Below are 15,385 nucleotides of genomic sequence, written 5' to 3'. Positions count from 1 at the left end.
TGTGTGTTCCAAAACGACAGTACAGGTTTGAGTTTATCTTGGTGCATCACTTTAGTAGTAGTTATAGGTCATTTTTAGAAGTAGATTCTCTCCCTTTTTCCCGTAAAGATTATTTTAGGTGAAGTATTGAAAGAAACCCGCATTCTTTGGAGGTTGACCTCTACCATTAGAGCCCACACTCTGCAAGGTCATCCTATGTGCCAACAAGCAATTAAGTTAAAAGCTTAGCCAAGGTGCAATTTTGTTGATAACAAATAAACATAGTCAAATCAAAATTAAACTATAATTTATCGAAGGGCATGAAAGGTTGTCACTCTTTTAAAAATAAGATATTTATGGGAGATCATTCCATGATAAGATCATCAATCAATTGGAAGAAAATATTATGTGACTTGAAAATAAACATATGAACCTCTTACCAAGTTACTAGATGAAAACTCGTAACTTGTCTAGATATTAGAACAACATTCAAGAAAAAATAACTACAAATTGAAAGAAGAATTATTAAAAGGTTGTCAAGATACATCTATATTTAAAATTATTTCAAAGTGATAAAACTGAATATTGTAATAGAATTAATTGTTTTTTATTTATTTATAAATATAAATGCTATTATAATTTAATTTTTGAATTAGATTTATTGTTTAAAGTAAAAAATTAGAAACCTTGTAAAAAAGGACATTACAAATTAGACTCTGCACTATCATGTGAAAAGCCCAGGTCTACCTTGTACAAACGATTTTGATACACCTAGGTATATCTAGACCAAAGGTCGCCTATACAGTAGGTATCTCATCTAAATTTAAGCTCCAATAATAAATAATTTTAAGGTATATGAAATAAATAATTATTTGTGGTCTTTATTATGCCTGCATCAAAAATGTAAATTTATTTAGATTTCATTATTATTATTATTATTGTTGTGGTGGTGGTGGTGGTGATTATTATGCTGATAGGAAATATTTCAACATGTCTTCAAAATATGATGTAGGGGTTTCACATGAAAGAAAAATTAAAAAAGAATCTATTATGACTTTTGTTTTGTCCTCACCCATACATGATTTAATGGCCATCCGAGATATCACTTATGCAAGATACTCAAAAGAGGAGAATCATCCATGTTTCCATTGTAAAATCGCACGCGAAATTTAAGACTCTTTCCTACATTTGAACTGGTCCGATTCAAGAGAATGGATATTAACATGGCTGAGAAGGCTGCATGATGGAGATTTCTAAGGCATATGGGAAGATAAGTCCAATAATAATTATTGTGAATCTCTAGAATTTTCAAGAACGAAAATCTAGTAGGCAAAATATAGAGGAAGAAAGAGGCTTCCACATCAAAATTCTTCTTTACTGAGAAGTTGATATCAAATAACCATCAAACGATCATAAATTTCTGAAAAGACGAAGCTGATTAAAATAATTGACAGTGGTTTTAGTCCTGATAGAATGAAAAAACACCTATAGATGTGTGAAATAAATGCTCCTAAAGATTGAATGAATTAAGCTCAATGTTGACAATTTTGTTAAAGGACATTCCACGATTAGGAAGAAAGGGTGGTGGGGGAATGATCTTCAAACATAATGATGAACCTCTTTAAAAAAGACTATGACTAGCTCAGGAAGACTAATGGAAGAAGCTTTAGAGAAGGAACTCAATCCTGACATTCGACACATAAAAAGTACCAATGCAGTGAATAAAAAGAAAACAATGCTATCCATAAAATTAAGATGGGAACTAAGAATTTTGATATCTTGTACTGACATATCATGGTAAATACAAAAATAGATATTGGGACCAAGGAGTGGAAAAGTCATGCAAGATTGTTTATTTTGTTTTCCCACAGTGAATTTGAAGCTAATATATATTAAGATTGTACAGAAACAGCATTTACTCTTCACAAAAATTTGTAAAACTAGAGATCATAAAGAGGAAGGACTTCTCTAGAGAAAAAAAAACTATCACGTAAGCACGTGTCACAAAAATTAATAATAAAAATGAAAAACTAGAGACCACAAAGAGGAAGAACTTAAGACAAGAAGCTAATCTTTATTGACACTTAATGGTGCTTTTCATGTTTGATTCGAATTAAGGAGAGCGTTCAAAGAAAAAGAGTGTTGTGGATAAATGCTAGGAGACACTAGGTTTTATTTAGCTTTCTTTCTCACATTTGAAATATGCTTGGAGTTCATGGAAAATTTCCTTTTAGGCAAAAAACTTAAAAAGCAAATACTTAAATTTAATTTTGAAATTCATGCCATGTTTTCATTTTCATAGATTACTTAGTTAATACCAGACAGGAGTAAGCATCTTAACCAACGATACCTCTAGTAGAAAATAGAGCATATAAATTATCCACAACATAAGATACAATTTTTTTTTTAAAGTACCCCAAAAATTGTCACTATGGCCTTTGCATCTAAATAATTCTCACAAACATCAATTAAAATTTCAATAATTTCTACTCTCATACGACATTACAAGAACGTCTAGAAGAATTCTCCAATCAGTAAGCAAAGCGAATATCTTCAGCACTAAAATTGAAATGGAACTGTCCTTGGCATGTTTTTCTCAAGTTTTTTTAAATAAAAAAATGCAACTCAAAAGTGGGATGAAAGAAAAAATAGCCTTACTCAATGAGCAAGTAAGGAACTATTATTGAATTCAAATTGAATTGACCCAATCTAGGAACAGAAACACTGGTATGAAATCTTTTAAATAAATATGAACAATGCGTTTTTATTTACATTTTCTCCTTAAACACATTAAAAGCATGAGTTGCTTAAGCATAATCAATCCCAATAAATAAAACTCAAAAGAGCAAAACACTTGTGGAAAAAACACTTCTATTTTTCAACAACATTCTGAATCACACTCCATGACCCATCATTGAGATGATGAGTAAAAATGATACACAATTTTTGTTTTGCCCACAGGTACAACTCTCTTCGAAACCCCGATGCTTGTAGATGTCAAAGCTTACTTTACTGGAACAACTTTAACACTAATTAGATAATCATAGTCTAAAACTCTACTTCAAAACAAGTGCCCATGCATTTTCTAGCTGTTGCTCGTGCAAAAGGAATATAGCTCAAGCTATACCTGTCACCAAAATATATAGGCATAACTTAATGTGAGACATATACCCAAAATAGCATTAATAGTAAATTAGTAAACTGAATTGCTTCCAAATTTACACATGCTTTATTTAATTCATCAAAGCAAATTGAATGATTGTAATGATCATTTGTGGTTGTTTCCATAATTGGAATCTTTCTATTACATTAGGGATGCAATACTCTATGATGTTCAATCCTAGTTTCCTCGAAGAAAAATACCCATTGTGACAAAGATCATACCATATATGAGACTACATTCGATATACATAGTGGGCACTACTGCAAACAACCAATTTTAACTCTCTAAAAGAGACAGACCAAGTACTTGTCCCTAGGAAGTCAATTAACTTGATCAATTAAAGATTAAAAAAGAAGAAGAAACAGAAGAGGTCAATGTGGTATCCAAATAACTATGAAACACAAGCTATGAAGCAGCAAGTTTGAGATAATGCAATTGCAAATACAGATTAGTAAGAATGTGGTTCCACTACACATGTAGAAAGCAGGTAGTCAGATAACTTAGAAGTTGGAACAAATTCCAGCAATTCAAGTTTGATAACTTACAAGTATAGAAAAATTCAAAGCTATGTGTATGCCACAGTCATCTACCAGTGCTCTTTATTTATCCTCTTAACAAAAAGGAGAGGAGAAATTATTTAGTTTGTTACTATTACTATTCTTTATAAGAGAGCAAGACTAATCCCGCTAAGATTATTGCAGCCATAGAGACTTGTGATGCATTTCTTTCTGTTTTAAAAAAGGCCTAACTTGAAATTGTAAATTATGCTCCTTATCAATTTTCACCTCAAATAAATCTAATATGTAAATAAGGAAAATGCTGCTAGGTTTTACTTTCTGATTTGCAAGGACCTCAAGCATATGAAATGCATCTTGGACTACTAAAATTGCACTAAATCAAATACCATGCACATTGACCTATTAAATGTACCTTTGAAGACAAGCATGACCGAACTCTTGCAAGATTGAATAGAGCATGTTGACTAACCAAGAAAATTTCAATCATGGTATACTAGCCCGCAAGAGTCTTAGGGAGAGCTTCACTGGTTAATTATTAGTCAATTTCACTCATTAGATGTTCTATGAACCCACATTTTACACCGATAATGCACTCTATTTTAGTGTCTTAATTTTAATCATGATCCAGTCTAGTTCATCACACCATTTTTGCAAGCAATTTGCATAAGAAAATAATGACAATACACAAATATATGCAGGAAATAAGAGCAAGAGAATCGTTGTATGTTATGTTCATGGTACCACCTCGTAGGGGTAATCCTCCCTGTTCCCAAATTCTTAAAGCCAACCTATTCTCTAAGCACCAAGGGTGTCAAACCCACAGCAACAAACCTCTAACTTATGATTAGGCAGAGAAACAATGAAACAATAATTGAAAGTGTGTAATCTCTTCTTAACTTCAAGCTCAGCTAGACCTAAGGGGGGCTCCCCTAGTGGTATCCTTAATAGGATTAATCACAACTCAAGATGAACAAACAGAAAGTGATGATGTAGTACCCAATGTATGCTTGGTCCAAAAGGCTATTACTAGACCCAAGACTAACCTAGAGCACGTAAGACCTCTTTTTAAACTGATATGGATATCATCACATAACAGCAAGATGTGGATATGCAAAACATGGGATAATTAACTCTTAAAACTCGCTACAAATGTTTTCCCTGTTGAAATGTGGTGACTGATCAACAAAGTACTGTACACTCAGCACGTATCCTCGCCGGGGTATTTTTTGATGAAAACCGACATTGTAATAAAACCCTAAAAAGGCCGACTTTGTTACCCTAAAAACGCATGTTATAAGCGGCTGGGATGCTTAAGGCATTGTAATGTTGATGTACTGTTTTTGCTAGATAATAAGAAAGATTGGACGACTGTGTATGGTGGACGTAACCCATTCTGGGTGAACCACGTTAAATCTCTGTGTTATCTGTGTCCTGTTTTATTTCTTTATCTTTTGTATTTGAATCTGCATATAATTGTTAGTTCATATTTGCTTTGGATCTGCTTGAAACCCTAACAATTGGTATCAGAGCGAGGTTTTCTGTAAATTGGCAGGACTTTCAGATTTGAGTGGGAGCAATGGAGGATTCCAAATTCAAGGTCGAAAAGTTTAACGGATAGAATTATCAGTTATGGAAAATGCAGATGGAGGATTACCTGTATCAAAAGGATTTGTGCCGGCCATTGGAAGGAAAGGCAAAGAAACCGACCACAATGTCAGATGAAGAGTGGGACATTTTAGATAGAAAGGCACTGGGATCCATTCGATTGTGCCTTGCGCTATCTGTAGCATTCAATATAACAGAAGCAAAAACGGCTATAGATTTGATGGCAACATTGGCTAAGTTGTATGAGAAACCCTCGGCTTCGAATAAGGTATTTCTTATGAAGCGTTTGTTTAATTTGAAAATGAGTGAGGGAGGATCTGTAGCGGAGCACTTAAATGAATTTAATACAATTACCAGTCAATTGTCTTCGGTAAAAATTACCTTTGCAGAAGAGGTTAGGGCTCTCTTGATTTTATGTTCTTTGCCAGAAAGCTGGAATAGCTTGGTTATGGCTGTAAGTAACTCTATCTCTGGTAAAAATACTTTGGTATTTGATGATATTGTTGGTGTTATCCTAAGCGAAGAAATACGAAGGAAAAGCATAGGTGAGACTTCAACATCATCGGGTAGTGTTTTGAATGTGGACAACAGAGGAAGATCAAAGGAAAGAGGAAAAGGCCCTGGGAATGAGAAGTCACGAGGGAAGTCAAAGAAAGGACGCTCTCAATCTAGAGGAAAGAAAGATTGTTGGTACTGCGGAAAGCCTGGTCATCTAAAGAAAGACTATTGGTCTCGAAAAAACAAAGGAGACAAAAATGAAAATGACAGTAAGGAAGTTAATATTGCAAGTAATACTTTACAAGATGCTTTAATCTTATGTTTGAATAATGTTAATGATTCCTGGGTAATATATTTTGGGGCTTCATTTCATGCTACACCCCATAGAAAATATTTTCTAGATAATGTTCAAGGTGATATTGGACAGGTATATTTGGGTGATGATGAGCCCTGTCAAATTGTTCGAAAAGGAAAGATAAAGATCAAGTTGCAGAATGGTAATGACTGGTTTCTGCAGGAGGTAAGACATGTTTCTAATTTAAGAAGAAATTTAATTTCTATAGGGCAACTAGGTAGTGAAGGTTGCATAGTTACCTTCTCAAACAGTATGTGGAAGGTCACTAAAGGATCATTAGTAGTAGCTAAAGGTGCGAAGGTAGGCACATTATATCTGTGTACTAGTAACACTTACTCTACCTTAGCTGCTACAGATAAAGTTACTGCAGGGACAACAACAATAAATGTTGCAAGAACAGATTCGATAATGTGGCACCATAGGCTTGGGCACATGAGTGAGAAAGGGATGAAAATCCTTCACTCCAAAAATCTATTGCCAGGACTAAAGAAGATTGATTTAGAGTTCTATGAAAACTGTGTTTATGGTAAACAGAAAAGAGTCAGATTTCTCAAGGTTGGGAAAGAGAAGAAGAGTGAGAAGTTAGAGCTTGTACATTCAGATGTATGGGGACCGGCTCGGGTATCATCTCTTGGTGGCTCTTGTTATTATGTTATTTTTATTGATGACTCAACTAGAAAAACATAGGTATATTTCCTAAAACAAAAATCAGATGTTTTTGAAACTTTTAAGAAATGGAAAGCTTTGGTTGAGAATGAGACAGGAAAAAAGTTGAAGTGTCTCAGATAGGATAATGGAGGTGAGTATTGCAGCAAAGCATTTGAAGATTACTGCTCCTTAAATGGGATTCGAAAGCAGAAGACAGTTCCAGGAACTCCACAGGAAAATGGTGTGTCAGAGAGAATGAATAGGACTATCATGGAACGCGCGAGGAGCATGAGATTGCATGCTGGATTGCCCTTACATTTTTGGGCAGATGCTGTACATACTGTTGTCTATTTGATAAATAGAGGACCTTCAACCCCTTTGGATGGTGGTATTCCAGAGAAGGCATGGACTGGTAAAAAGGTAAATTATTCTTTTCTAAAAACTTTTGGTTGTGAAGCTTTTGTCCATGTTGATAAAGAAAACAGAACCAAACTTGATGCTAAATCTTAGAAATGTACCTTCATTGGATATGGGATAGATGAATATGGCTATCGGTTATGGGATTTTGAAAATAAGAAAATAATTAGAAGTAGAGATGTTATATTCAATGAGAAGGTTATGTATAAAGAACAGATGCAGGAGAAGAAGCATGAACAGGACAAACAAGAATATGTGGTGTTGGATGAAATTCCTGAAAATGAAATGCCTTAGGTACCTGATGCTCAGCAACAACAGATTGTCCCACAAACTCCTATAAGTGTTAGACGTTCTACAAGGACAAGTAGACCCCCTGAAAGATTTTCTCCTTCTTTGTATTCTATTTTATTAACGGATTCTGGTGAACCAAAAGAATATGAAGAAGCAATGCAGGTAGATGCCAAACAACAGTGGGAGCTAGGCATGAAAGAGGAGATGGACTCCTTGATGAAAAATAAGACTTGGGACTTAGTCCCTTTACCTGCAGAAAAAAGAGCCTTGCCTAACAAATGGGTTTATCGGCTAAAGGAGGAGGAAGGAGGTCAGAAAAGATATAAGGCCAAACTTGTGGTAAAAGGTTTGGCACAGAAAAAAGGTATAGATTATGATGAAATATTTTCTCCAGTTGTAAAAATGACTTCAATTAGAACTGTACGTAGTCTTGTGGTTGCAGATGATTTACATCTTGAACAATTAGATGTCAAAACAGCTTTTCTCCATGGAGATTTGGAGGAGGAAATTTACATGTTGCAACCACAGGGATATGAGGTCAAAGGTAAGGAGAACTTGGTGTGTAGGTTGAAGAAAAGTTTGTATGGCTTAAAGCAAGCACCCTGACAATGGTATTTAAAATTTGATAGTTTCATGGCTGAACACGGTTATCATAGATGTCATTCTGATCATTGTGTATATTTTAAGAGATTTGATAATGGCAGTTATATTATCCTGTTGCTTTATGTTGATGACATGCTTGTTGTTGGGTCTAACATGCAACATATAAATGATCTTAAACAGAAATTAGCCAGGTCATTTGCTATGAAGGATTTGGGTGCAGCTAAGCAAATTCTCGGTATGAGGATTACACGGGACAGGAAAAATAGAACCTTGAATTTGTCCCAAAGTGAGTCTATAAAAAAGGTGTTGAAAAGATTTAACATACAGGATGCAAAAGCAATTAGTACACCTTTGGCTAGTCATTTCAAATTGACTAAGGAGATGTGCTCAAAGGCACAGGAAGAGGTTAATAAAATGTCTAACATCCCGTATTCATCAGCTGTTGGCAGTCTGATGTATGCAATGGTATGCACAAGGCCAGATATTGCACATGCAGTGGGAGTTCTGAGCAGGTTTATGAGTAATCCGGGTATGGAACATTGGAATTTTTGGATTTTGCCAAGATCAAGGGCACAATGAAAAGCATAAAAGAGACAATAGAATGACAAGAACAAACTGTATTATCATCAATATAAAAATGATCAACTGGATTAACCAATACAATGAATAGAGGCCTGCTTATATAGGCAAGGCCATATGGATGTATGGGCACACAAATATGACATGTGGCTCAATGAGAAACAAGGGTAGCTAGGAAATAGGTGTGGGTAGGTAGGAGAAATAATATAATATTCCACATAAGGTGGATCACCCACCGAAGGTGGAATTATCACTCCACAATAAGTGGATATGATAGTGTAATAACAAGATCAACACCATAAAAGGTGGAATTTCTCCTACACACACTATCCCAATGTGACACAAACACCCAAGTGTCTCATATCCAAACTACTATGAAATGCATTATCCTAAGTTAACTTAAGTGTAATAATATCCATAATGAATATTTATTTACACCAACACCCCCCCTTAAGTGCAACTTAAGGGAATGAAGACTCAAGTCAGCAAATGCAAGATGGGTCCCAGCTACTAGGCCATGATAGGTACCCATGTACAAAATGCAAATGCAAGCAAAACTATGCAATGCAATCTCTCACAAACGGAGAAAGGGAGAAAATCCAGTGGGAAAAAACTCCCCCCCAAAAGAGAGATGAATGTACAAAAGAATCTCAAAGAAGAAGGACAAAACCTCAAAGAGGAAAAAGTCCCCCCCATAAGAGAGGAAGGAGAAGTCAGCTGACCCCCCCTAATGACACATCCCGCACCCCCAAGAGAGCTCACAACTGCTGGAACTTACTCTCAGTGAAAGGTTTGGTGAATATGTCAGCAACCTGCTCTGCTGTAGGACAATACTGCAAATCAATGACCTGCTCCTGGATGAGCTCTCGGATATAGTGCATATGAATCTCGATGTGTGTGGTCCGCTGGTGCTGGACCGGGTTCTTCGAGATGGCAATAGCACTCTGATTGTCGCAATGTAGGACTGTCGGTCGTGGAGTGGTGAAACCAAACTCTGTGAGAATCTGCTGGAGCCAAATGGTCTCAGTTGCTGCGTTAACAGCGCCTCGATACTCAGCCTCACTCGAAGAGAGAGCAATAGCATGTTGCTTCTTGCTCTGCCAACAAATGGGGCCGGAACCAAGGTGAAAACTGTAACCAGAAGTAGACTTACGATCAACGAGATCGCCAGCCCAATCGGAGTCTGTGTAACCAACCAAGCGAAGTCCTGTGCCTGCTGCATAGTGAATCCCATAGTGAGGTGTACCCTGGATGTAATGTAGAATGCGTTTGGCAGCTTTCCAATGAAGCTCATGTGGTTCCTGCATGAAGCGGGAAACCATGCCAACTGCAAATGAAATATCAGGGCGTGTATGAGTCAAGTAGATGAGACTATCCACAAACTGACGATACAAAGTGGCATCAACTGGTGGAGAAGAACACTGAGCCTCAAGCTTGACTCCTGAAAGAAAGGGAGTCGGGGCAGGCTTACAATCAGCCATATGAAAGCGTGCAAAAAGATCAAGAGCATACTTGGGCTGCGATAGTGTAATCCCGGAAGGTGACTGTGAAATCTCTATCCCTAGAAAGTAGTGCAAAAGACCCAAGTCAGTCATAGAAAATCTGTCATGCAAGGCAGATTTGACCCTGCTAATGATGGATGAAGTACTCCTTGTAATGATCAAGTCATCAACATAGAGCACAAGTATCAAGTGAGAGTCATCCTGTCGCAAAATGTAGACATTCGGATCGGAATGACACCTGGTGAAACCTGCGAAGAGAAGAAAGGAATCCATCTTGGCATACCAAGCCCTGGGGGCCTGCTTAAGGCCATAGAGAGATTTCCTTAGTCGGCAAACCAAGGAAGTATCCTGGATGAAACCCTGTGGCTGCTCCATATAAATCTCCTCATCAAGGTCACCATGAAGAAAAGCACTCTTCACATCCATCTGATGTACAGCCCAACCATGAGTTGCAGCAATAGCAAGTGTCAAACGAATGGAGTTCATCTTGGCTACGGGTGCAAAGGTCTCAGTATAGTCAACACCTACAACCTGCGAGAAACCTTTTGCAACAAACCGAGCCTTATACTTATCCACACTACCATCCGCTACAAACTTGGTCCGATAGATCCACTTACATCGAACCATCTTTCTCCCCTTAGGGAGATGGACTAGATCCCATGTGTTGTTCCTCATCAAGGAACTATACTCTTCCTCCATAGCTTGGTCCCACTCAGGAACCCCTGATGCTTCCCTAAATGTCTGTGGATCGGAAGCGGTAGCAATGAATGCATGTGGAAGATCCTGATGTTGTGATCGAGTTCTCCGTGTATCCGAAGGATCCCCAACAAGAGAACCCACGGACTCAAGTGTCTGTCGAGCCCAACGAGGTCGAGGTGGAGGTGGAGAACGAGGCTCCTCAACTGCAAGTGGACCCTGCGGAGGTGTAACCCTGCGAGTCGAAGTGGAGGGAGTCTCATCATCCGAATCACTAACATCACTATCCACAAAGGAGGAAGGTGGAGGAGGTAGAGAGGCTAAGCTAGGAGAGCTTTCCTCAAAGTGAGCACTCCTCTCAATGAATACCTCATGTGTCTCTGGATCCATCAATCTGTATGCCTTAACACCCTCAGGATATCCAACAAATATGCAAGGTCAACTCTGAGGTTCCAATGCCTTGCGTTTTTGTGGAGGTATGCGAGCCCATGCTGGACACCAAAAGACTCTGAAATGTCTCACAATCGGTTTCCTACCAGCCCAAGCTTCAAAAGGAGTAATACCTTCTAAAGCTTTGTGAGGAACCCGATTCTGGATGTGTGTGGCACAACTGATAGCCTCTGCCCAAAAGGCGGGATCAAGAGAACGTGCATGTATCATACAGCTAGCCATTTCTTTGAGAGTTCTATTCTTGCATTCTGCAACCCCGTTCTGCTGTGGAGTGTATGCAACAGAATGCTGAAGATCAATCCCCTCAAATGTACAAAAATCCTCAAGTCTTTTGTTCACATATTCCCTTCCATTATCTGTGCGAAGAATCTTGACCACTTTCCCTGATTGCTTCTCCACACGAGTCTTGAAGTCCTGAAATCTGTCAAATACTTCACTCTTATGAATGAGAAAGTAGACCCAAGTGAAGCGGGAGTAGTCATCAATGAAGGTAAGAACATAGCGGGCCTTACTGAATGAAGGTGCTGGAAATGGACCTGCTACATCACTGTGAACAAGTTGAAGAACTTCCAAAGCTCTCCAAGTTTTCTCTTTATCAAACTTCTCTTCGGGATGCTTGCCCATGGAACAACCTGAACATACACCCTCTGAAAAACTGATTCGAGGAAGACCTATGACCATGTCTTTAGTGCTTAGCTGCTGAAGATAGCGGTAGTTGAGGTGACCAAACCGCTCATGCCATAGCTTACTTTCTGAATTTGAATGAGTAAGCAAGGCCCTAGAAGGTGAACTTGGCACAAAGTGAGAGAATGAATAAAGTCTCGAGTTGTCATTGACTTGTCCCACTGCTACCAAGGCATCATCATCAAGTTCCTTTACCACAACTGAATCTGGGGTAAACTCAACCTTTTTCCCATTCCCATAGTGAGTGATTTGGTAGATGGAGAGAAGGTTGGTAGACAAGTTAGGAACATAGAGAACATTCTCAAATGTTCCATCATCCATGTCAACTGAACCTTTCCCTTCAACCTCTACTTGTGTGTCATCACCTATGTAAATGTGAGGTACCTTAGATGGCTCCAATGAAAAAAACTGCTCCTTTGTAGAACCCATGTGATATGAGGCACCCGAGTCAAGTATCCATTGCTGTGAAGAACCTGTTGTAGCCACAAATGCTTGCCCTTTTCCCTTAGACTGTGAGGAAGAGGAAGGAGTTGAATCCTTCTTTGTGTAGGTGGATGGCAAGTTGATGTTGTTTTTCTTGAGAAGATTGGTTAACTCATCAACTTGCTTTGCGTGGCATCGATGCTCATCATGACCATACTTTTTGCAATATGCACAAGTTGGTTTATCCTTCTTAGGTGGTGTCCCCTTCTTGGAAGAGGATTGAAAATTGCCTTGTGATGGAGGGGATGATTGTCCCTTTTCCTGGTGTGGTTGAGACTTAGATTGCTTCTTCTTCTTGTTGGAATCTTTGCCTTGTCTTCCTTGATTTCCTTGATTTGCTACCAAAGCCTTGGACTTTGAAGACTTGAGAAACCCCATGTTCAACAACTTAGTTTGTTCTAATATCAACTTTTCTGTGAAAGCATCAAATGAAGGCATAACATAAGAACTCCCCACTGTCAAACGATGAGTTTGGAAGCTAGACACAAATGCTGCATATTCTGGTGCAAGCTTATCCAACAAATTGAATATCAATTGAGCATCCTTTTTGTCAATTCCACAATCCTTTAGCTTTGCTCTTAGCTCATTTGCTTTGGTTACATAATCTTGGATTGTATCAAAATTCTTGGGATCTAAGTTGGTGAGCTTATTATCAATCTGATAGCCTCTGATTTCATCAACTTGTCCATACAATTTCTGAAACATATCCCAAGCCTCCTTGATTGTTGTACACTTCTCAATGTGGAAAATGAGGTCATCTGATACATACTTGCGTAAGGTTCCAAGAGCCATGCAATTCTTTGTGAGCCATTCTAATTGAACATTTGGATCAGCCTTAGGATCAGGTGGTGCTGTTATTGTTCCATCTATGTAGTGTGAGAGACCCTTTTCCATTAGTTTACTCCATACTTTAATTTTCCATGATGCATAATTATGTGGAGTTAATGGTGGAAACTTATTAGGACTCATTGTAACAAGAATGGAAAGAGCACAAAGAGAGACACAATCACACAAGACACCCCCCCAAATTCACTCAATCAAAGAACCCCCCCCAAATGTGATGATTTTGGCACTTTATAAGTAGTGCGTATACAATGGGCCACTTGCAAAAAATGGCAAAGTGGACTTCTGATTTACAATTTTACAACTGCCTTAGTAAGGCCAAAAGAGTCTCAAACTATTAATGCAAGAGATCTAACTAAGATCCAAGCAATTTACAAGTACCTAATAGGCCAAATAAGACCAATATCTGAAAGTACAATTTTCACTCAAAATCTCTGAAATCTGATCATAGATCCTGAAAGTAGACGAAAAAATAAGCACTTTCAAAAAAAACGGCACCTGAAAAGGAGATCGTATGAGCTCAAACGAGGCCTTTGAAGTTGCAGAATTGAGGATTGAATAGGTACAGCTGAGAGAATCCGAAAATTTCAAAAAACCTGTGCACCAAAATCAGAAAATAACCACACCACTGCGAAGATCACGAAATTTTAGCCCATTTCAAAAAAAATTGCACCAAAAAAGGAGCAAAAATGAGCAAGATATGGCCTTCCAAAGTTGGACTGCAAAACTGAAAAGCCCAATGGAGAGGGGTCAAAAAAATTTCAAAAAATGTTGATGTGGCGCTGACGTCGGCGAGTCACTGTGTTAAATTTGACGGCCGTATGACCGTCGCAAAAACTTCGCCTCCTGCTGACTGGGCGTCTGTACTGTACGGACGAATGACGTGGAATGTTGACTGTGTATTCCGTACCGTACTGATTTTGCTAACTGTGCAGATGACGTGGTGTACGGAAGTCTGCGTGTCACTGTACGGAATATCTGACTATGCAGTACGGTTTGTACCGCAGGCCAGTGGCCGCCTGCCACATGGCGGGCGCGGTCCTCCGGTCTGTGTCCGCGTGGCGGATGTGCTGGCACCTGCAGGTGGGCCGCGGAGGTACCGGCGAGGGTTTTCGTGGGCGGCGGCGCCGGAGGCCGCAGCGGGTGCCAGAGACGGGAGGAGCAGGGAGGCGCCGAAGAGGAGGAGCGGCGCTCGGGGAGCTGCGGGCGGCGGAGTAGGGACCGGCGGGCGGAGGAGGCGATGACCGCTGCGGACGGACGCGGCGTCGTGGACGAGGCGCAGGGTACGCTGCAGGCGGCAGGAGGTGAGTGCGCTGTCAGGTACGGTCTCTGCACACGGACAAACCTGCAACCTGCGGGTCACGGGGGGGGGGGGGTCTGCGGACCCCCCAAAAAATCCCTCTTTTTTTTTTTTTTTTTTTCAATTTTTTGATGATTTCGAATTTTTTGATTTTTTCGAATTTTTTTGAAAAATATTTTTCAAAAAAAAGAACAAATTTTTTTTTTCTGAAAAAATAATAATAAATCCGAAAATCCGTACTATATAGCAAAATTGGGGAAAAAACAATTTCTCACCAAAATAGGTCGACTTTATAGTCGAAATTTAAGGAAATGGCCTCCCGGATTCAACGGTGATATCCAAATCGCTGTATGATGCCTCCAAAAAATGAAGATCCCCAAATCCAAAAATAGAAGCCTTCCACGATGTCTCCAAAAACTGATCAACGAAGCCCCAATAGCTCTGATACCATGTTGGATTTTGCCAAGATCAAGTGCACAATGAAAAGCATAAAAGAGACAATAGAATGACAAGAACAAACTGTATTCTCATCAATATAAAAATGATCAACTGGATTAACCAATACAATGAATAGAGGCCTGCTTATATAGGCAAGGCCATATGGATGTATGGGCACACAAATATGACATGTGGCTCAATGAGAAACAAGGGTAGGTAGGAAATAGGTGTGGGTAGGTAGGAGAAATAATATAATATTCCACATGAGGTGAATCACCCACCGAAGGTGAAATTATCACTCCACAATAAGTGGATATGATAGTGTAATAACAA

General features: G+C 38.8%; 1 protein-coding gene across 2 annotated transcripts in view; it reads right to left on the bottom strand.

Annotated features, from left to right (window-relative positions):
- Positions 1 to 2,704: 2,704 nt before the first annotated feature.
- Positions 2,705 to 15,385, bottom strand: part of LOC131060211 (uncharacterized) — a 100,075-nt gene continuing 87,394 nt past the window's right edge. For both annotated transcript variants that reach the window (XM_057993370.2, XM_059218432.1), the window contains one exon: positions 2,705 to 3,106. In XM_057993370.2, coding sequence (XP_057849353.1) covers positions 3,028 to 3,106 — 79 coding nt within the window. In that variant the 3' untranslated portion in view covers positions 2,705 to 3,027. The remainder of the gene's footprint in view (positions 3,107 to 15,385) is intronic.

Source organism: Cryptomeria japonica, chromosome 3 (genome assembly GCF_030272615.1).
Source record: "Cryptomeria japonica chromosome 3, Sugi_1.0, whole genome shotgun sequence".
Taxonomy (NCBI): Eukaryota; Viridiplantae; Streptophyta; class Pinopsida; order Cupressales; family Cupressaceae; genus Cryptomeria; species Cryptomeria japonica.
The sequence above is the reverse complement of the archived record's forward strand: the minus strand, read 5'-3'. Positions and strand labels throughout refer to the sequence as shown.